The sequence below is a fragment of the Varroa destructor genome, unplaced genomic scaffold (assembly GCF_002443255.2).
Source record: "Varroa destructor unplaced genomic scaffold, Vdes_3.0 BEIS01000003.1, whole genome shotgun sequence".
Classification (NCBI taxonomy): Eukaryota; Metazoa; Arthropoda; class Arachnida; order Mesostigmata; family Varroidae; genus Varroa; species Varroa destructor.
Genome location: NW_019211456.1, coordinates 507,960 through 531,974, shown reverse-complemented (window position 1 = coordinate 531,974; position 24,015 = coordinate 507,960). Strand labels below are relative to the sequence as shown.

Sequence of the window (24,015 nt, the reverse complement as noted above, 5' to 3'; positions counted from 1 at the left end):
AAATTTACTTACAAATTTAGTAGTAGAATGAAGAGAACTTGTGCAGAGCTCTATTTGATCGTAGCTTAAGTATTTGACATGTGATTAATGTTCAAAAAGCTTATTATAAGCAAAGTATAACACTAGGGAATATATCATTAGCACCAGCCAGCGTGTGGTAAACGGCAAGCTTAATAACTCGTAGGTAGCAGTACTGTATTGAGCCCCAATGGAATAACGTCGTTAACATTGAATAGGAAGTACGCACTGATGCGACCGTCGTTACAACGGCATGCTGCGTAGATGAGCCGACGCTAGTTGTTAGTGTTAATGCTAATCAGCCACAGACGGCCTAAAGTTAGAACACCGCACTGTCGATAGAAGTTTAGTTGTAAGAACTGATCCGAAACGGCTCGCCAGGATACCCGCGGTTGCCCTAAAAATATGTTTCCTCATAACTGAATCCGAATTCTCTGAGGTAAAAGCGAATTCAAGGACTGAGCTTTGTGTCAGACAGGACTACTTGTGCAGGAGCTCTTACTATTGCAGCTGAGCAGTTTATAGCATATGCGCTCATATCTTCATGTATGTACTGTTGATTTATATTAAAAACACGGTTCTAAAAGAACCACTTACTTGGTTAAGTATTGTTCTGTTACTTCTGTAAGAACTCTATATGTGTTCTTCGTCAGTGGCATCGTCTTTATGTACTTTAAAAACTGAAGAGAAGTTCACCCCTGGAACCCGCAGAAGCGACGTACGGCTATTGTGTGCGAACAGTAGAGCTCTGGAATGATATATTGCAAACGATAAAAAGATATGCGCCACACGTCTAGAGGAGTCACTTGAACCTGAGGGAAACGGGCAGCAAAGTGCAAATAAGAGACTTCGCATTCGTTGCGGCTTAGACTTAATCTAGTGCTTTTACTTCCGTGAGGTGAGACGGCGATGACTCCGACCTGGCGCAGTGGAGATATGTATTATAATATTGACTTATTTTAACCTATAAATAAACGCAGTGAAGAGATCAGCTTGCTAACATATACACGTATGGGACGTATGGTTAAAGATAGCAGAAACTGCGGGCTTTTCCAAGCGTGCTACTCTACCATAGCCCGTAAGTGTTCCATTCTGCTGCATCTGCCCGAAACACGTGGACTCATAGTGGAAGACAAATAACAAATTCGTAGTTCGATGGTGATATCTGCTGGGCAGGTACCTTCTGCAGAAGAGCAGTCGTACAAACTTAGACAGCTTATTTTTGCGAATTTGCAATCGCACAAAGTTAACATTAAGTTGAAAGGTTGGCTGCAGCTCAATTCATATATAACACTAATCGAATCTTCAAGCATCTTCTTCTTTTCTTTATAAAGAGATTGATTTATAATTCTTTATCATGTCTTTCTTGATAAACATGACTCTTTATAAAGTCACATTACTTGGCATTTATGAATATGTTCAGTAATTTAAAAGGTGAACTCGACTAAAGGCAAGCTAACCTCCAAGCTCTTGAGTACGCATGTATAACTACGACGAAGTCAGAATAAAATCATTGCTAAATGATTATTATAACTCTCGTTGGTTACTAGGTTTAGCTACCTGTAAAACCCAATATATATATATATATATATAGTGATCGGCAACAAACAACTGGTTGCACGTGCAGGCCATGCTCGTGTAAATAGACTGGCATAGCGGTGAGAAAGTACTGCATTAGATCTTTGATGCTTAAAACAGCTATCATCCCACTCTAACTTAAATCTGATTTGCTTCTGTTTTATGGTTCCTTTCAGACCTTAGTATAAATGATGCCTAATATTCACAAAAATAGCAATGCTAATGATCGAAAGGCTGGCAACACCTTTAGAGTGTAAGTCAAAGATGATCTATCTCGACGTCGCCCTTGGCTGTAACTTGCTCTCTAGGGGCTAACTGATTAATCGAAGGTATAGCGGCAGTGTCTATGAATTTTGACCAATTTATAAGGCTCGAAAAAAGCTTGTGTGTTAATTGCGGGCACCAAAGGCATCCTCCAAGGTATAATTTAAAGAAATTGAAGTAACGCTATACACTCATACTGGATATTGTACAGTAGCCCTGCTACAGAACCGAAATCAGGATCCCAGAAGCCGATTAATCTAATTACCAACGTTTAACGTTAACGAAAGGGTTCAGATCACCGAAACAAGATACTAGCTCTACAATACGAGTTCAATAGTCTGCACCAGCAAAATATCTAGAGAACGCCTACGTGTTAGAAAAAATCGTCAAAAATTTGATTGTTTCTAACACAGTTCAGAACTAATCAACAAGCAACTACGACAAAAAGAAAAAAAACAATGAATTTTCCAGTGTTTGGGGGGTAACATTGGGAATCGAACGGATTGGCTTCCAAAGCAATAATGAACTAGAAGAACCAAAAATCCACCTCCATTTTCCGCGAATATCCAATGGTTACCGATGACAAACACTTGCGTAAGACAAGAATGCCTGCGTCAGGTCCGCGCCCGTCTTTGGGTGCGTCGCTTCCAACAAGAGAGCCGCACTATATCGACGATCGTTATCAGCTCTCCCGGTCAACGCGACATGAACGCGCCGCTCCGCGTTTCGGTCGCGCTCGCCCTTCTCCGGCACTTTGCGGCGTCGATTATTAACATAGTCGACTTGAAAGGTATTGCCAGTGCCCACGAGCGACGGTGTCCTATTCTCTTCAAGTAAAGGTGACAAGGCTACTTCTCAACAGTAACACCCAAGGCCAAGGTGCCGAGCTGTGGCCTCTGGAGAGCTCAGACGTGTGATTGATTAGCTAGCGCGGTGGTCCTTCACTGTTTCGTCCGTTAAAAGACTGCAATAGCCCTGGATTTCGGATAAATTTTTCCTAACCTCAGATGAACATTAGTTTTATGTACGTGGATGCATTTATAGATACAAACTATAGTATACACAGAGCTGCTACTGCGCTGTCTGATGTAATAGGACTGTTTGTTTTTTGGCACTCAAGAATATTCAAGGCTGCACCTTTTAGGACTAATTTATTAAGGAAGAAACTGTTTTCTTTCTTCGGAGCTCCAGATGCCTTTTGTAGTTTTCAGACAAATTATTCAGGTTTAATTTACACTATAAGAAATGCTTTATATTACTGTCCGTAGGATAATATGTATATTAATTGTTTAACTTACATTAATTCACCTTTACGTTCATCATTCGTAGGCTTTGTAGGTAACTGCTGCTCTCCTACGGCATCAACATAGATACTTACTTCGGGGCGCAGGATGGGTTACACTTATCAATAACATACTTCGGCTCCCTTTTTTATTTACAGATTTGTCCTCCCAACCGCAGCGGGCCGACAGTATGGCAGCCCAGACTTCACTTGTTTGGATGCTAATCATAAGCTTAGGCTTGATTAACGACTCATTTAGTCAGCATAAGACAATCATTCTCAATGAAGTTTCCTACAGTAGTGAACTCAAGTCAGCGGAAAACAACATTGGATTCTATGCATTCTACGGTATTCCATACGCCCGCCAGCCTGTAGGACGTTTCCGTTTCACGAGGCCAGCACCAATCGAAGAGCTATTTTCATGGAACTTAAGCATCGATGAAATCAAAAAGTACTACCATACACCTAGGACTATGCCGAAGGCATGCGCACAAATTGATCCTTTTACGAACATGACGGACCTAACAACTAGTTCTGAAGATTGTCTGCGTGTAGATCTCTACATTACGAACAAGGTATGACTCTATACTCGAATTAGGTTGTATGACCCCTCGAATATAGTAAGTTGTAACGTATGACTCCGTAGTCAGGCCTATTTTGAGGATATTTCTCGAATGGGATTTTCAGACGTTCGTGTGCACAGGTTCATTGTGGTTATTGTGATTAAATTATCGTAATATATCAATATAGAGTAAAATTGAAGTTGACGTTAATGCCCAAGAAAAACCCACTAGTTAGTATACCTTACACATCGATTCAAAACTTCACCTGTCAATATAGTTTGATAGATTCTCTTTTTTAAAACGTTTGTTAAAACCAGTTGTTCGCACCAGAAATAATTGGATGAGCTAGCGAAACCTGCTCGAATCCAATATGCACCATCTGTAATAAAGACAAAACAATGTTTCCTACTCTCATGAATACTGTAATATTATATATCTATTGTATATCTAAAAAATAGCTAATAGATGTAATTTATACTCAATATTTTCAGACTTTCGGTGATGGCAACGCTGCAATGGCAATTCTGATTGAAGGGTTCGACTTCAAGCAGAGTGTGGCTCACAAAATACAACCGGAACGCAGTTTTCTGGTAGAAGATTCGGGTATCGGTATACTGGCTGTCGTACACTCCCGCCTTGGAGCTCTAGGCTACCTCACAACTGAGGACGATGAAGGACCGGCCAATCTGGGCCTCTGGGATCAACATATGGCCTTACAGTTCCTTAAAAACTCAGCAAGCACATTAAAGGCATCTTTGAATTTGGCTTCCATCCAAATCACTCACTGCTGTTTGACACAATAACTGTTCAACTCTGACAAAAAAAAGAATACTTAATTGCTATACGTGATATCTTGAGCTTATTTTTACTTTTACTTATTGAAATACTCAGACATGTAGCAAAGGTACGACGTGATTTTCTGTTATTTTGGGTAAAAACTGAATATGAAAAAGCTTTTTTAGGACATTAGCCAGAATATCTCTGATAGGATGATATGTTAACGCTTCAAATGTTTACTCATAATTCGTAATTTTTTTTTACGACTGGTTGTAGGCTGACGCGAATCGCATCATTGTATTGGGCTTTGGTTCGGGAGGAATTTCAGCTTCCATTCATATTATCAACGGCCTCAATAGCTTCATTAAGGTAAGTAAACCCATATTCCGATAAATGATCGTGCTCAAGACCAATAATATAAACATTGTTTTTGTTTTTTTTTTTTAGAAAAATTAAGCATTCGCTTCACGTGGTTGTAGTTTATGAAAATTATTAATTTGCTATTTGTTATTTTGCTAGTTAAAATGAAATTAGTACTTACCGTTATTGGCAAAACCTGTGTGAGTTGGTCTTTGATAGAGGAGATCTATGGAAGAGTTGTTTAAATTTTGGTAGGGTGTGTTGTGTAAAAATCGTCATTAAATGGAAAAACAACAGGAGGTCATAGACAATACCAGACAGTACAAATAATTTATCCCTTATATTGTTCTAAATATTTTTTTTGCAAGAATGTTATTACAGTTATTCTTGAATATTGTCTTCCTTTATGACCGTGTTATCGAACTCTCATTTAAATATGTCTAAAACGATATAAGATTTTAACAGCTTTTTTAAAGGAAAAGATGAGCTCAAGATTATACAACCTTCATGACTTTTATGAATTACCCTTCTCCTTGTAACAAGATATAAGTGTTTGTTCACTATTAAAAGTATACTTTTACATTTAAAGTCATCCTGACCTCAAAGCTGTCCTAGTATCTAGTAGATTACCGGACCCTATAGTGAATGGCATAAGAACTCTCTCTGCATTTACGGTTAAAGACAGCTGTTATCTCTGGAGGAAGCGCTCTTGGTCCAGATGCAAATGTACACTTCGCGAAGAAACGCGCCGCTGATTTCGGATACGAAGTAGGCTGTACATCATCCAGCAGCAGGAAATTTATAGAATGTCTACGGGTAAGCATTTTAGATTACGTATCAATGTGACTATTCAATAGAAGTCATTATTTAGGTGTTAATCTATTTGAGCCTTATTTCTTTAGGCTAACAATGTCGATTTCTATTGCCTAGACTTAAGGCATTCATATACTAACATATTGTACTAGCGGACCTACACAATGGCTACCCATTAATCAATTCTGTTAAAACGAGTCCGATTGCTAGAATTAGCCAAATGTCCATCTCGTGTTTATTTTTCGTCCTCGTTCTATAATTAGCCTATCAAATACCGAACCGTTGTTCTATTAGTTGAAATGTCGGTATCTGTACATGACAGGCAGTACTTAAGAGAATACCTAATTACGTACGTCAATACTCGAGCAGATGAGACAAATTAGAAATTAGTAGTTAGCGATAAATACTTTAAATAAGGGTATAATTATGTTTCATATATCAACTTGGGACAGAATCATCTGTAATCTTTAGCTGAGATCATCTATAAATTTACGCATGAAGTTCAGAGTTTCTGAGCTGTTACCACTCGGTAACAATTTTAGCTGTTCAATGTCTTGCGGTAGTTCCCCTAAGCGATCACTCCTGTACGATACCGTGAAATACACTATAGTATTGCCATAGTAAGTAGCTGGTCCCCTAGAACACCCGGACTAGAGCGATGGAAGCATTTTTCTAGACGCTATGATTTTTTCAGATGTTGTCTCGGTCGTTGACTTAAGCCCAGTGCTACAAGCCTGCTCTCAAGAGTAGACTTGAAAATGCTTGATGTTTTTTAAAAAGCATACATTTGTATCAAGCGTGAATTGTAGCCGAAGTTCGAACACTGACTGTGCTAGTACCGCGCAAGCTAACTAACTCTCGAATCCTGACGAGCTTCTCAGTGATGCGTGTATTATAAATACAACACACTAGCTCTTTACAATTTGAAATATTCCGCCAGTCCGTTTGGCGTTTGTTTAACATTTGGAAACAGTAAAGTGTTAGTCTTGCGCTGACATTTCCCATCATCCAAAATGTATTTTGATGCTTTAATCCCAGCATAAATAGCCTGCCTTGATCAACTGAAGAGAGTTCTAATTTGATTTTAATCAGTTAACTTGAAATGGATATTGCACAGTAGTCATGATAAACGGAATTACCGCTTACGCAGATAAGAGATTCACGACTCCGATTACTAACAAATTCGCAGAATCTGAAAGTAGAGACCCTCTTGGAAAAAGGTGCCCATCCTCGATTTATCTTTGGACCTGTGGCTGACAAAAATCATACGGACGATAATCAGAAATCGTATCTCAGCGACTGGCCCGAAAAACTTGCTCGGTAAGCCCGCTCAAACATAGTGTTTTTGTTCTCACCTCTATTAACAAGGAAATTTCGATAATTTACTTATAAATTGTACAAATAAAATCTAATCATATGTTTTGTCTGTTTGTCCACAAATGTGAAGTCCATAGTTTTGAGCTCTTACTGAAGCATTGGAGGATGGTCTTTAGCCTATATTAGAAATCTGTCTATTTGAAAAAGTTCGAGTCGTAAAGAGTCGGTCCACCTCTCATTAGGACGGCGACCTTTGACAACATCAGTGCAATTGTGTATGGCTATGCGGAAGATGCTGGCAGTTTTCGCTATAGTTCCTTCTCGTCAGGACCTTACGATAGTGCCTTTGAGCCAACGGTTTCCAGTATAATGAATACCAATGCGACCGTTGAGGGAACCTCCAGTACTTTACTTCGATCACAGGTACTTGCTACTACTGAGTTTGTTTTCTTTTTATTGATGTTCTTTTCTCGAACGCTTTCAATTGTTAGAACTAAACCAATACTTAATTAATTACTGATATTGAATAGCAGTGAATGTTTCTCCGGCTATTTTTTGTTTAGGTATATTAAAACGTTTATGAAATTTTCGAATTCTGTATAATTTCCGAAACCAGTTTACCGGTCTATAAACATGAGCTTAGAAAAGTTCCACATTTTCTAGGAAAATATATTGCTCAACAAGCGTATCGAAATGTACCTTGCGCCGTATCAGGAATATGTTGACACTCTGAAAACAGTCACTACTTCAGTTCAGTTAATGTATTTCCGAAACTACACGGACCATCAGGTAAATGATATCGTTACGAGCTTATTAATAACGTAACACTATATTATGAGTTACTGATATTTTACTGAGGCACGAAACTCTAGCGTAAGATCACGATAATAATTTTTCCGGGAGCACCCATCGAAGTTATCTGAAAGTAGAGATGAGCACAGCTTGGCTTTTGACAACAAGCTTCTATGTAATTAATTATTGTCGTCTGCGAAGCGGCTGTAAACACAGTCGTAAAAAGGCCTCAGTTACGAATGCGACTTCGATGGAGTCCGTCAGATTTGACTTCCTTCCAAATAGAACTTTTCAGTGCCATGCATATCACTGGATATGTCAATAGATAAAGAGAAGCCTTTTTGTAATTATATAATTCGTTCGGTGATTCCGCACGTCCTTTCGTGTATTTAATCTAACTACTGTGAAATAAATTTCACCTCTGTTACGACTCAAAAACATAATTATTATCTTCACGCTGAGCATAAACATTATGCTTTATTATCTTTAACTGATAGATAATATGTCGTATTTTGTGATTTTATCTGACCATTATGTACAAGTTATGTTTGATCCTAAGCAACTTGTCGTTGGTGGGCAACACCATCTATAACGAGACTACGTAGATCTTTCCTGGCGTTTTTTTCTTAGTAAAGTTCTGAGCTGATTCATATACTATACTCTTGAGTTTCTCTGTTTTTAAGGAGCGAAGACCTTTCGCACGTTTGTGCATAAGTCAGATGACGAAACCTGTTGCTTCCATACCTAGTCTAGCCATATGAACAATCGTGCTTTTAACATCAGTAATGATATGGAGCTGCGAATGAAACGAGGTGGTAAGGAAAGAAGGATTCATCCTTGATGCCGCTTGGGTCTGCCATCAATAACACTAAACGAAGGCAGCGAGCGTTTGCTCATCGCCTAATCTATCGCCGTACATAATGTTCGATGTTGGCCAATAACTAATATCACTATAGGATTATATGCTCGCATATATATGATAAAGCATGTATCGCAATGATATTGTGCGACCATGTAGGTGTCGGAAAATCAAACGTCATTTGCAGACATAATGTGTTCAGTGCTTACGGATTACCTGAGCTTCACACCAGTCGTCAGTCTGGCTCATCTTCACGCTGAAGCCAAAATTAGACGGTGGCATTCTGGTAATGAGTCGAGTACTGGCGTAAGCATCTACGTACGAAGTAATAATCCTCAGCTACCGTCATTCAGGTTTGTGAATAGATTTCTCTTTCTTTTCGTACAATAAAGTAAAATCTACTTTATTGTAATAAATCTTCTGACCAGAGTCGTTCGGCCTTACGGTAAGGAAAGTTCCAACATATTTATCTCTATATATTCATAGTTTAGGCTGTGTGGGCGTCCTTGATTTAGATACGGTAAAAACATCACAGTGACTTTTGGCATTGATGTTTTCGAAACAAATCCTTACCGTTGCCAGAAATGTGCAGTCTTGCAATTGTGTATGTTCTCATCATAGTTCATTTTGTCGGGTTGCCGTGCACTGAGATTGCGTCACAGTCTTTCATGAAGGAAGCGACAATTTCCATTTCGTCTAGGTAAAACACTTAGATAAATATATTGTGTATAAACGCCTTAAATACGATTGTACGAAAGTGACAAAAACGTTCATTTACAAACATATTTAATTGTAGCGATCTCACTTGACTGCTCACTTCAAAGAACAGAAAGATAGAATTGAGGACTAAATGGTCTAATCAGAGAGTAATACTTGAGCTGCATGTATTTGTAGGCAAAATCTACAACTTTTTAGTGGACAAAGTTTAAGAAACCAACAATCCGCGATCTATATGGACGACCTACTTCAATTGGTGGGTGTCGAAGGAACCGCAAAAGCACAAAATAAAGATCAGAAAATACGCAGAAAATGGGCTGTATACCTGCAAAGCTTGTCGACTTCCACTCGCTCACCGTTCTTTCTAACCGAATATAATCCGAAGCTATCTACCTTCGCTTTTATTACTAAGGTATGTACCTGCTATTCGCGCAAGTGGACATCGTTGCGTCCCCGTAATAGCTTGAAGGGTAGCGTATTTGCATGTTAATCTTAGGGACTCACTTCGCTTCGTACCGGCAGCCAGCCGCTTGTTTGATGGACTATTTAATGGCGAGAACCGGACGTAAAACCCAGAACATAGAGAGACGCATATCGTTATTTTCCTTAAAACATTAGTACGGCGTATCTAAGTATGTCATGTCATATGCCATCCAGGCATGCGTTCTCATACTGTTTAGTTTACTGACATATTAAATAAATGTACGTACAGTTCTGGCGGAAACTTTGAATCTAAAATTTAATTTCGATGTGATAGTTATAACTATTCCGTAACAAGCAGTTGAAGTGGCAGTCTTTAATGCTCACCTACACTCCACGCTCCCCCGTACCTGAAGTACTTGGTTTTCTGCTGAAATCAGTTAGTTCTATTCGAAACGTTGAGCGTCTTGGTACGCGTAAGTTAAATTGTAGGAAGTTGCCTTAAGAATACTATAGAAAACATGTACCACAGTGAGCGTAAAAAAACTGCCATTTCTTAGCGCTGCGATGTTAACCGATTCGAATTACTTTGTTCTCGAGGCCAGCGACACCAGTGTGAGCAAATGTTGGCTGAGCGAGAATTGTTGCAATGGCCTTTCCTGAAGACCACTGAATCGATTTTATCGCAAAAAATCGTAGGTGCCATGCGATGCAACTCTGTGGGGTTACGTAAAATCACAGTTGGAAAATCAGCCACTTTATTTGACAGAATCAAGCTTTCGACGAACCAGTATAGAGCACATATCGATATTAGGTTTTACAAATAGGCCCGATTGATCTGCAGCTTTGTCTTGCGCTCGCTGGTCTTACAATATATGGCTCGAGGCATAGTAATGAGTGCAGATGATGGAATCAATTTAGGAATGAACCACGCATACTTTCTAAATTTACACCTAAACCTTGAGTTCGGTTAATCTACATGTAGACTAGATGAAAAGGCGCACCCTCTTCGACGTTCACGATTGAACCAATTAGCTGCGAAGTCCTATTTTGTAAGTATCACTAGCTTAAAGGCTGCTGCTTTACTACTGCCGTGTCATTCTGCGATCAGATATCAAATGACAATTTTGAGGAAAAAAGTCCGTATCAGGAGTCACAACGTATATTCTGGTCGGATTACATCCCGAGACTGCAGGATAATTTGGACGCGATGAGCGCAAAGCTACACGAACGACGTGACGCAGCAGTGGCGTCTGCGGTAAGCCGATCTGATCATATGAAAATAGAATAATAAGCTGCTTTTAGTCAGTGTTATTTTATATAGCTATGTTTATTTTACCTATCGTTCTTTCTTACGAACTCCATTAATAGATAAGTAAAAATCTATGCTCATAGTAGCTACAGGGGGGGCGGAGAAGAAACATTAGTTGACTGACTATAGTCATCTAATCTGCCTATCTAACATCTGTTTCATGCATCGTGCTATTTTAATTTGTTACACATCTACCATCCAGCATACATTATGCACAGGCCATTTGTGGTAAATCTAAGGTTACAGATCAAAAGGATGTATATGAAGTAATTAAATTTGTTTGCGAGTTTTTAAAATAAAAGTATCTCCCTAAAAGGTAATCTTATCTTGCTAGGCTTATTTAAATTTTCAAAACCTTTTGTTCTATGCGCATATACAGAATGCTAAAAAATTACTTAACTCTCTCTAAAACCAGTTAAGAATATCTGTTGCGATAAGTAACATATTTTTCAACTTAGACCTGTTCTGATTTCGTATGAAAAATATTGATACAGTAATATGTATTTTACACATGGAAAACTTAATCTTTTCTCACCATATGAAAATATCTCAAAAATGTTAACGCTAAACAAGTCAGGTAGTAAGTACAAATACTTTGCTTAACTTTGTTATTTTAGAGAAACACTTGGGGTGTGACCGCAGGTTTAGTTCTGGCAAGCCTCATGATGGTTGTCCTCGGCGTCCTCTTCTGGAAGCAAAAATCTAAAAACTCAAAATCAGGAACCGCCCGCGTTTCTCTTAAACCAGCACTACCGACCGACTCTTCTAGCTGAGTCTAAGATAATATCAATTGCAAATTTCGCGCGCGCAGAACCTACCTTTGAAGACACACAAGATTTTTAAATTTAACGGACATATTTATGCAGCCATTTGCTGCGGAAAAGACATTCGATCTTTATATAGGTCATTGATATTTACTCAGACATTTATAATTACGGCTCACTACAGCTCCACAAGTGTGGGCAATTGCCACGACGTCACGTGGGGCGCTACCAACTAATTATATTTACTTTAGCTGTATAAACACCTACTAGATGTTATATATATATAAAAAAAAAAAAAAAAAAAATTATGTAACTTCATTCAAATTAATTACATTATGTAACTTCAATTCCGTCAGTAATTATCGTATCGATATAAACCTAAAAGTCGGATTTATAGAGGAACGCTTGGTATTACTCATTTTAGGTAAATGTAAATAGTAACTGTTTCATATCTGAATGATACATACGATCGAGTGGATACGTTTACGCTAACACAATTATTATCCGATTATTAAGTAATGGTTTAAGTTAGTGAATGCAGCACCCAATGACCAGATAGGAATCATGGTAAAATGCTTTTCTGATTTAGAGTTCAAGCGTTCCCATTATGTCTTCCGCTAGGACCATTCCATTTTGAACATTTGGAAAGTTATTTGGTACTTCATCCGAAGCGTAACTCATGCACGAAACAGCTGGGCTGTACTATAACTTAATTTGTCACCGGAATATCGGAATTCCAGTGACAAAAGTACAATGATCGAAAAAAAAAACAGAGCAATGAAGCACAAAGATAGAACATAAGAGAAACTATATACAACATAAACTACCTTATTCTATGATAAGGACAGATTATTTTTCAATACAGAAGTCAGCTTTCAATGACATTTTACCAAATGTTCATTGATGCAAAACGTTCGTTTTTAAGGTTAATATAATAGCTAACGTTGTCTAGTAAGCGGAGTGGATTAGAACGCTCTGATAGCGTGTGTATAATAAATAGGAACAGGGTAATTATTTTACGGGAAAGCAAGCTTATTTATTAATTCTAATTAAATATTGAAAGTCTCAAAAAAAGGCTGATAAGAACATCATCTGAATGAGAATTAGCGGGACGGCAATAGGGAAAACACCTTCTGATCTCCTGAAGATCTATGCAGACAAGCCGTTTGTCGCCCGTCGCCCCTCAAGAGATCTGTGCCATTTTCAATTATATACAGCTGACATGTGCGGCATCCAGTCGAACCCCACGTTGTCAAGCCTTTGTCACAGTGATCGCTCTCTACCTGTCGTATTTTTATCGAAGTAGCTTTAGCTGCAGATCTCAGTTGTTGTTTTAATCAGTGAATGGATCCATGCAAGTGAGTTTCATAGAAAAGCATGGGAGATTCATGCAAAGAAGGGCCAGTACGAATTCTAGGCGAAATTAAAGGTATTGACTAGTTTTATACTTTACTTTCCAGTAAACCCTATTGACAGTATTCAATTTGAAAAACTAAATATTCATGATTCTGTATTTAGTCAGTATTGCCTTGATGGGAAACGTTGACTTCAGATTGGACTCTTCAAGCTCAAATAATTTGGTAGCCAATATGTGGAATAAATTTTATGTTTTTAATCTAAGCCACTTTTATGACGTATCATACTGGCGTAACATTCCAACTAAGGAATATTCAGGCATTATTCGTGACAATCGCTCGACTTGCTAGTTCTGGACACCTTTCTACACTCAATTGTTGTTTGAAATTTTTATCCTTCTTCAAAATCCTAATAGGCTGAATCCTTTACTCCGTGCGGCCAATCGTTTCGCTGACCCTAGCTTCCGTTGGGCCTGCTCCATACTGAATAATTAATGGGATTAGCCAATGCTTCATTGTATACAATGCCATAAGATATAGGTAACACATGAAATCATTGAATTTGAACCATTAAATTTACGATTAATACAGAGAAATCGCTCTCCATGATAGCATCGGAAGTATCTGGTGCTTGCATTTGTTCCAACTGATCGTTTCTAGACGGCTCAGTCAATACGAGTTAGCTTGCTTCCCATGTTCAAGTACAAGCTTTCTTTAAAAATCAGTCAGTAGACTCTATTTGATATATACATATATATACATATATATATAAACGCGTAAGAAACTTGCATTTCATCCCTCTCCTACGATGTTTTTCGCGAAGCAAGGGTTAGAAGACTGCCCAGCAATAAACACGGCAGTGTGTATGTTTTGTTCTTTTATAAAAATTTATTATCGAAATACTGGAAGTGCAATGTGCTTGCTAGCGTCTTCTTTCGTCACATCGTCTTCTATGATGAAGGTCATTTCTATCTGAACGGTTATGGGAGTAAACGAAATTGTGACATTTAGAGTTTAGAGAGTCCAAAAGTAAAAATATCGAGGGACCACTTTACTTGCAGAAATTTATTACATGTTATATATCTGTATTGTCTTCAACACGGTATATTGTCTTCAGATCTAGCAGACCCTAGTATTAAGGTTGCGCATAGCATTTGCACAGCTAGAAAGGATCAGACCAGTCAAGTGGGAATATAAGTCAAGAACATATACAGTTCGAAATGTATATATAAAATAGCTATAAACGTATATACGTATTAAAATATATATTTTTTTGCGTGTTCAAATTAAGTAAACTAAACACTTCTTCTTTTATATCTTTGTTTATTAGAAAGCGCTCATTTTTGCTGCCACTCCTTCTAGTTGCCTTCTATGAATTTACTTAGTTTCTATCGGTACAATGAAGTTGGTAACATAAATAATATATAAGCTAATGGAATGAGATAAATTCAATTGTACATAATTGTTTGATACGATCAAATATATTTCGGAGCGTCCTTCTGTGGTTAGTGCACGGCTTGGAAATTATAATGTAGGCGAACGGCCTAATCTTCATCTCGGGCAACTCTGAAATTCAGGCAAAAACAATTAAGGTTATACCTTGTCAAAGCCAAGATGCACCCACATGACAGCGCCGTTGTTACATGACTCGACATATATGATTCAACATATACGATTCAATATATTGATATACGATATATCGTAGCGCTTTTTCATCCGGCCTAAAGCGTGTCATTTCAGCAGTAACTGTAATAATTAGTCCAGTTCACGCTTTGTCCAGAATGTCAGCTTAACATTGTGGACATCTGTTGCAACTATATCCCGGACGCGTAACGAAAAATCACATATCCAGATCCATGCGCATGGACCAAGGCATAAAAACAACGAAAGGGCATTTTCCACTCTCAATTGGACGACTGCCATCTTATGTTCTTGTATACGTCAGTGTATATCATGCAACTTCCTAACAGGTCATCGAGAGCCGCATAAGCAATAGAGAAACTCGTGCTTGTTACCTCAAAGAGGCTATGTCAAAATCGACAAAAAGATATAAATAGGATATCTCTGGGAATATGAATTCTGTTGGACTCAACTGGTTTCTTCAAATAACATTTTATTAAAACTAAAAGTATATCGTTCCAGTGTTTCCTGCACTAATTGTAAACTGTAAATTGTATATTTACTTTTTGCAAGCAGAATGATCTTGCCGTTAGGGAAGATAGAGCTGCCGGCTAGATTAACACGCGCCCTCTAGAGTTTTGTGTCCCTTCTGTGCCTTTGCCCTCGGCGCCATTGTTTACATCGCTACAAATTATTGGTCTGTAAATACCTCTATCCAGGTCATCTGTTACCATGTACTTGGTGAAGTTTATGAGAATATTTAAGCTTATTTCCATATGTACTGTCACACAATAACAACAACAGCAGATGTGCCCTGAACTTTTGTCTCTATTACGAGAAAGGATTCGAATCGTGGATTACGAACGTTCCTTATGCTATATAGCTATCTAACGCAAAGGAAATGCAAGACATTTTGAGAAAGAAAGCTAAAATGACGTACCTAGAGTAAGAGTCTTGCTTTAAGGCTGTACATTGACGAAAAACATGCGGACAGAGAGAGCAAAGCAGGGGGTAAGGGCTGCTATGTAACTAATATGTCAAAACTGTAGAAGGAAGTTGCGCCGGCGCGATTAATGGCGCAATGGACGGTTAACGCTTTACATTTAACCCGGCAGAAGTAAATTGAATACCATAAATTAACAATACTATGGTGATTACTATAAACTACTATAGTTGCTCATTGAATACTATTATTTACAACAGCAGAAAAAAAAGAGAGGCACAAACGGACACCTCTTGGAGATGACTAGGACCTCAATTGAATATAATACGACGTATGGCAATAATTTGACAACAAAAACAAAATGGCGGCGACGCTAATGATAACGAGTTATGATAATAGGAACGGAAAAGCGGTGGTGTGAGATTTCTTCTAGGGTTAATTATCATTCACTACTGTATAATTCTGTATGTAATAGTTTAATGGTAATGCATGAAATAATTAAATTTAATACTAGATGCTAGATTAGCGTATTGTTCCACGTTCTAGTCGTCATATTTTGACAGTGTATCGACCTTTTTTTCGAAGAATCGAAGAACACCTAATCAGACTTTAGGTCAACGAGACAGTTCTCTTGCGTTATGTTGCCATCTCATCCCACTAAATATGATAATACCGTTCATTTACATCGTTAATACCGAAAACATTACAACGGGTCAGTATCTTTCATTTATTAAATATTAATTCGAACTTGACGAATTATATAGTTACATATATTTAAGTGTTCAGCTGGGCATTTAACTGAAAACTGTGCTGGCCTATAGAAGACGTTAATATATAATATTTCCTACAGTCAGCGACGTGTCAGGCTTTGTTACCTTTGTTCCACTTTTCATCTTATATAGCGTATAAGTATAGAACGGAAGTATAGCGTCAATAAAGCCCGTTGTTTAATTGGTGAGCCGTCTTTACGAAAATTTCATCACCAAGGTGCGCTATCAATTCATGAGGAGTCATGGGTCGGCGGACGTTTCACTCACATCTGTTTCCTTCTCTGTTCACTGGCAAACTTTTGCGCATCGGAGTCCCAGGCGCGTTTTTCCAAAATGCTCAGGTACTCATCTAGAAAACAACCGTAACGCGATAGTAGATTAGCTTAGCGCTCAACATCATTTAATCCTGTTTCCGATACCAAAAGGTTCCTTCAATAGAACTCGCTGGCCGCTCCACAGTGTTTTTTACTTCGGTCGAACATTAACAGCCTTATCATTAGAACGGCATTAGAACAAGGGCATCAACATTTAGTTACGTAGTTTTATTTTTCGATCAGAGTCATAAAGTGGTCCTGAGAAGGTTGAATCTGAGTAAGTAAGCGATCCTTCTTTTTACTCACCAGATAGTAGAATGAGTAGCATGTGTTTCCGTTAGTTACAGCTTACCATTTTCAAGAGGTTGAGTCAGCGGCATATCCTGTATATCAAGAGCATTTAGATCCTCTGTGGATACTCGGTTCTTCTGAGACGTGTCGATGATAGACAGCTCTCGTAGGGACAGGAAGCACTCGCCTTCAAAATCGTTTCTGCTTATGAGATCGTGATCCATGACGGTTAGCCTGATGCAAACCGATGGACCAAAATCGGCTCGATTTACAGCCTCGTCGATGGTCAGATTAGGAATCTGTCTAAAAATGTCAATCGAGTACGATATACGTTGGCTATACATAGATCTGTAGTAGACTGAAAATCGGCCTAGTCATTAACTTAATTCAAGTTCTATTGTTCAAGTCCACTTCATCAGTAGGCTCTATTGACACCTAGTATTTAAAGTTCAGATTCAAACGAGTTCGTTTCAAACAGAAACGTTACATTTTCTACACGAGTTCAATTTGCAAACACAAAAGACATTATTATCCTTACAGAGTTAGTTCCTCTCCCCAAACAGGGTTGAGCGTCTTCTTGACAATCTGCGTCTTTTTGACGGCTGCATCAGGAAATAAATGTCTGGGCATTAGCTCCACTTTAACATAGGGATCACTTAGTCCGTTAGTGTCCATAGCTGTGAGGTCCCGAGCTCGTAGTACTGTAATCACAGATTAACATTATATAGGCGTATTAATTAGATGATCCTTCGATAACTACCGCCTAATGATTTCCACCTATTTCTTTCAAATGTATCACGAATCACAGCCATTTAAGAGCAGCTTCTTACGCAGACGAGTTACGGAAAAAGTAATGGTTTATCGATATGCCAGTCATCAATTGCGGTTACCAATTCTAGACCGTTCTTTTTACAAGTATTCATCGACATTATGGGTCTTTGATTATCAACATTGGTTCTCAATTTTAGTTCCTGAACATTTGCTAGGTTCTGATCGTTCTGCCACTTGATGTGCACACCGATCACAAGCCACACAGAGACACGCTGGCCCCCCACATACGTGTATGTCTACTAGGATTTTCGAATTCAGGACATACTAGGAATTCTCCTTATTCTTATTCTTTCCGTTCTAATTTGTCGTTTGCTGCTACTCAGCTTTATATGTCTGGTCGTGGACAAAACCTCAGCTTGTTATTGTTTTATATAAATTATAGGAACTTATTTATCCTAAGAACGTGCCCTTCCTTGACATGCCACACTTCCGACAGCTTATATACATAAATGCCATATTTGAAATTAAGAAAAAGAACCGAGCTACATTGTTAGTCAATAAACTTAGATCTATAAGAACATTTTATTTACAACGACTATATGAAACATACCAGCTAAATTCGTTCGAATAGACAACGAATATCGTACCTCATACTTCCATCGTTGATTTGTATTTTTCTAATCGATTACCATAATATTATCTTGTGGTCGTCATCTTTAAATCACCTCTGCTGTCGCAGTTTATAGGATAAGTGCTCTGAATCGTAAAAAATCCGCTTCATAGGACTAGAATCATTTGTGTTGCTCTTTAGCGCATGAACCTTATTGGCTAAGTTATAAGTAATAACGAAGCAAATACAACACCATGCTTAAAACGTAGGAAACCCATTAGAGACAGCTGGTTTCAGAAGACGCTGCTCGATTCACTAAAGCGCCATTTCTTGTCACAACTCGGTTCCATTGCTGCAACCTGACTTCGCGATCATATCGATATATAACTTGAGAATTTATGTATATCTGTAAAGCGTTCCGCTATTTCGCCTTACCGTGAATGTAAATCACTTGGTCAAATGATAGAATCGCCGCTTTGACTGCAAGAAACCCGTATGGATGGGCGCCTTGACGAATCGCTTCGATGCGGTTATTTTGCCGCTCTAGTCTCGCCACGAGATACTCCTCAATTAACGCGTTTGTTGGAGAAGACATTTGAACGAGATGGACCTTCAACTTCTGCAACGACCAAAACCAACCAAAATGTATAATCATCTAACATTTGCTGATAGTAACAGCACCTTTCAATCACAAGATTTAACTTATATATATGCATATATAAATTAGATTAGATGTGTGTTTGTATAACTCCCGAAGACAGAAAGATCGTTTTTGTTCATTTTTGATAGGTAGCTTTGGTCCTACTAACTGTAATCGGAATCTTCTGGTGAACATGTCTCGAGAACTTGTGGTTCGTACTCCTGCCCTCCATAGAAATTAATAGGACTCCCGTGCCTCATTGTCATTATCGCTTGAGTCGAGTCGTGACAGCCCTTCGGTTTTATAACATAAGCATATAAAAATGATCAAAAGCGAAGTCAACAACAGGTCTAACTGAGGCACATTCCAATCTGTACAACGGTTACACTTTAAGTTCGACACATGACCGTAAGGACATGTAATAATCGCTTCAAGAGGCCATCGCGTAGGCTATGGCATTACCTTATCTACTCGGCCCGAGCCACTGGTTAACAAATCTTCTACTTACAAATATTATGTGGTTATATATAAAAAGCCTTAAAGAACAAGATTATTGATCGCAACTAGGTCGCATTATTAAGTAATACATTTGCTTAGGCATCAACGCATAAAAAGCGCCAGTGATTTAAAGAACCTCAGTGTTCTTGTCGGTTAGGATGTGGCAAAATAGAACTGCTCCTTAGTAGACAGCCATAACTAAAATCTTGATACTTGATGAAGCCGCATTGTCCGTTACAAAAATGATAAGTCACTCTGTATGAGACAAATGACTCATTTAGTTGGGTAGTCTTTGGGCAGGCTCTGTTCGTCAATCTCTAATTTACGGAAACTATTATAGAATATAATATTTTCTGTATCGTGCTAGTAATGTGAATATTCTAAATAGGCTTACTTAGTTGCTTCGTGCTTGTCTAAACCGGTTTGATCTGAGATCTTTAAACAGAACTTCTATCTGAACTGTATGTCCATATCCGATTCAGGCCGGATATACGAGAGGCTAATTGCTTAGGACAAGGTGAGCCACTTAAAAGATATTAGACTTCATGCACCAGCAATTATCATCTACCGTCGATAGCGTCCGACTGTTTGGGCTCGTCATTAGCAGAGCTACCATGAAGATTGTGGGTCTATTTCCTTACATTCAGAAGTCGGTCGACATCAGCTAAAGATATATTTTCGAGCTTAGTGCTCAACGTTATACGAAACCCTCTATTAAATAACTGTTTGGAACTTGACGTTGTTAAGCGGCGCTTCAGGTACGCTATTTTCTCTTTTTAAAAGTATACGTTTCTAAACCTAAGCCTGACTTCCTTTGTTTAAGCTACCACATGTTTAAGCCGACGAAAATAAGATACAGAAATATTATGATTTTTCAACTTCAAAGCGCCCACTTGAAGCTCGACACCCGTTTAAACTAACTGAGCAGTCGCGCCGTGGGTTGCGGTATCAACGTTAGCCTTACGTCAACATTGACAGCTATCTTAGGTGTCCATTCGTATCGTTGCTATCGGAACTTCACGAACGAGATCAGTAAATATTATTGATAACCGTACCAGACGAAATATTATCAAGTTAAGCAGACAGCTCTATCTAAGTCTGACAAAAGATAACGGCTGCTTCTCGATAAGCGAAGTATACTTCAGCTAATCAGCCCATTTCTATAAAAACATCTCCACTAGCAAAGCAATTGATCTCGCCGTAATTCAGCTAAACTGGCTTTCTGTTCGAGCTTCCCCATATACAATAAGTATAAGAGATATAAAGGCGAGTGACAAGACAAGTCTGGTTACGGCACATTCGGTCAAATACGTATACGCCATATAACGCAGTGCCATCTGGGTTATATGGCATATCCAAAAGTACGTTAGTCATCAATATATATATATATATATATATATTCATATCGCTCTCGTTAGGTAAATTTCTCCAGTTAAAAGCATAGTCAGGTTAGATCGCTGTTACTTTATCTAGCACTTGGTTTCTTCAATGATTTGGCGCCGCGTAAAATCAACTTCTTTGTGCGTACCCCAAAAACTTTTACACTGTTTCAAGGAAGAAAATATACCTTAAATTCACTCGATTGAACGTCCCTCATCGCAAGCCCGTTCCCGTTGCCATGAATATGGGCGGCCATTTTTTCCGCAGCATCATCAAGTCTGGTAAAGAAGGAAACTCTAGCTCCACGATTCGTCCAAGCAATGGCATCGAGTTCTTCCAGCATAACTTTCCAAATATTTTCGGTAGATCTATAAAAATTGATGTGCTCCAAACTCTGAAATACGATATAGCAATTTAGCTTTCTATAGAGAGATTGGAGATGCTTGATCACTTGGAGTTACTCAGCAGGATTTGTAACGTACGTTTGTTTAACACTGTCTTGAGTTGAATGGCGTACTAACTGCCTGATCGAAGCCTTTTGTTCGATGCCGCATACCGTTTTGCATATACAATACACGTAGTGGTTATAGTTACCGAATAAGTATTGGCGAAGTTTTTCTCAAGGTACTCATAGAGCGGGACAAGTGCTTCTTCAACGCCTTTTCGTTCCGACTCCCACGCGGCATGCTCAAGACATTTCCGTAGTTCAGGGCGAATCTGGAAAAAATTCATGAATTTATTAAAGCCATACTTCACTGTGCGCGTATGTATCAATAGTCTGTATAAAATGGGAGTGGGCAGATGAAATGCTGGACCCACTATCGCATGTTGCTTACTTAGGTAGATAAAATGCGGCTAGGTTACGCGGAATTCAAATTTTTCTATAAAAGAGAAGGCCAAACCACCAAGCAATAGCAATAAAAATAGCCTTGCAAGAGCCCGACAGATAGATATTAGATTTGCGGTACTGAGCCATATGACAGAACCGCTTCACAGGAACCCGAATTTATTGGAAATTTTATAATAGTAGGCACGGCGATCGAACGGTTATGTCCGATAGGGTCTCACTCTTTAATGACACGTCAGGGCAATCGCAAGCGTTTAAATGCAAATGTTATTAGTATAGTGCCAAACCGATTGTTATTTTTCGAAACGGCTACTGCAGACATATTGAAATAATTAATATTATTTAGTTGTCTACTGAAAGGATCGGCACCGTTGTTTCGCTAGTTTAGACTTGAACTTGCTCTCAGGCGTCCCAGCAATACGGAGAGTTAGACAAGGCGTCCTGCTTCCCTTAAATCTATCGATCACTATTTGAGTATTATTAAGTAGTCAGTCATATTTTACATAATCGATTTTGTTCAAATGTTTTTTTCAGTGACTTATACTCTATATTATAACGAACGCGGTAGAATATTGATGTAAATGCACTAGACCAAAAAGCAAGTCCGGCCGTAATTCACTTGTTGTTCCCTGGATGGCATTAAAAATAAGGGTGCGCCATCACTGTTTCATGATGTCATCAGTCAACAGCGAGACTCGAAGAACATTTTAGAAACAAACAAAAGGGAGGAAGTGCACGGTGTTATTATGGAGAACGGTTAAATGAGTGGCCAGTGCTATGAAACTTTCCGAATTAGACACGAGGTATGGGAATTAACTGTAACTTTATAGGTAGAGTTTTCAACGGAACACCCAAACGATATGCGGGGTAGGGCTGCCGGCTTTACCAAAACTCGCAAATTCCGAGTTTTGCTCTGCTCTAGCCCTTGTATAATTCCATACATCTACGTCGCATCTGTATCCTTGATGAACTCTCTCCGGTTGATGGTTCTCTAGAAAATGTGATTTGAGAGTACCCTTCTGCGCCCTGCCGTCTTCAATTTTGCAGCTTTCGAGCTAATAGCTTCCAAAGCTTTTTATAGACGTATGTAACCTTTTTCGTAAGGGAAAAGGCTGATACGCTCAAACTCTACTAACTCTCGTGTACACGGAAACATGTTGACGCTTGTGTACCTTAATCCAATTTCATTCTAGCTCAATTTCATGGTAAAGACGCACAAATATGGAGCCATAATTTAAATTATGGAAATGCTTTTGTGCTTTTTAACGACACAAGTAAACAGTTCTAGTTTACTCTATCCACGGGTTACTAAATAGGGACTGGAACAGTTACAACCAGCAACGGTTATGGCAATGGGATCCAGTACAATGATTTTAGTAATATAACTCAATAGACAAAAAATTCTGTACTTTAAGGATACACCAACAAAAAAAAACACTCGCGGGTTTCGCCGCCTCCGAGGTAACATTCACGTTCGGACAAAGAAAGCAGCATTGGGCTTTAGGAATTACTTGCCCGATGTAACATTTCGAGCTCGATGGTACCATGATGCGGATGTATTATTGGCTCTAGTGTTTCTGTAGAAAACGTAATTAAAGTAGATGTAACATTATCTTAAATCTGAAACGCTCATAAATTTGCTTGACAAATAACCGCCGCCAATAATATATTACTACTTAGAACTGCGTCGTTATTTACCGCACTCTATCCCCGCCACAGCGAAATACCTGAACCGTGACCGGTGGCGGAAGGAATGTCTTTTGTCCTCAAAGCCTTATTACAATCCTTCGCCTATATACCACCATTAAAACTGGTCATCCTGCTTGCTATTTATAACATTGTACGGTTTTAAATTTTGCTCCTAGATGGTTTCTATTTTTCGGGCCGATCGCCGAAACAGTTTGAACGATTTTCATTTTTTCGGTGTAGCTACGCTAGACGTCACGACAACAACGATTACTGCTAACAGTAGACGTTGTCTAGAGCAGCATAGAGCATAGGGCCCGCGCCTTTAAACGCTCAAGATCTGATTCACTCTGCTATGGTTACTTTGGGATTCATCTTCGCTCGGCTTTTACGCCATGTATCGAAACTATAGACAGCGCGTGCTTGGAGTCTTCAAATTACAATTGCAATATAT

The 24,015-nt window shown here is 38.7% G+C and overlaps 2 protein-coding genes across 2 annotated transcripts in view; one reads left to right on the top strand and one right to left on the bottom strand.

The window, feature by feature from the left end:
- Positions 1-3,301: 3,301 nt before the first annotated feature.
- LOC111246177 (BAI1-associated protein 3-like) overlaps positions 3,302-24,015 on the bottom strand; it is a 41,089-nt gene continuing 20,375 nt past the window's right edge. The window contains exons 21-27 of the mRNA XM_086983906.1: positions 21,623-21,745; positions 21,216-21,422; positions 18,946-19,129; positions 17,668-17,830; positions 17,191-17,432; positions 16,792-16,873; positions 3,302-14,757 (exon numbers count right to left, since the gene is read on the bottom strand). Of these exons, the coding sequence (XP_086840032.1) occupies positions 14,736-14,757; positions 16,792-16,873; positions 17,191-17,432; positions 17,668-17,830; positions 18,946-19,129; positions 21,216-21,422; positions 21,623-21,745 (1,023 nt within the window). The 3' untranslated portion in view covers positions 3,302-14,735. The remainder of the gene's footprint in view (positions 14,758-16,791; positions 16,874-17,190; positions 17,433-17,667; positions 17,831-18,945; positions 19,130-21,215; positions 21,423-21,622; positions 21,746-24,015) is intronic.
- On the top strand, positions 3,334-12,238 carry LOC111247698 (juvenile hormone esterase-like). The gene is made up of 11 exons (XM_022798956.2): positions 3,334-3,717; positions 4,197-4,454; positions 4,759-4,851; positions 5,524-5,658; positions 6,845-6,975; positions 7,215-7,395; positions 7,636-7,761; positions 8,783-8,976; positions 9,518-9,752; positions 10,872-11,018; positions 11,690-12,238. The coding sequence occupies exons 1-11, from the start codon at positions 3,334-3,336 to the stop codon at positions 11,843-11,845; spliced, it is 2,040 nt and encodes a 679-aa protein (XP_022654691.1). The 3' UTR covers positions 11,846-12,238.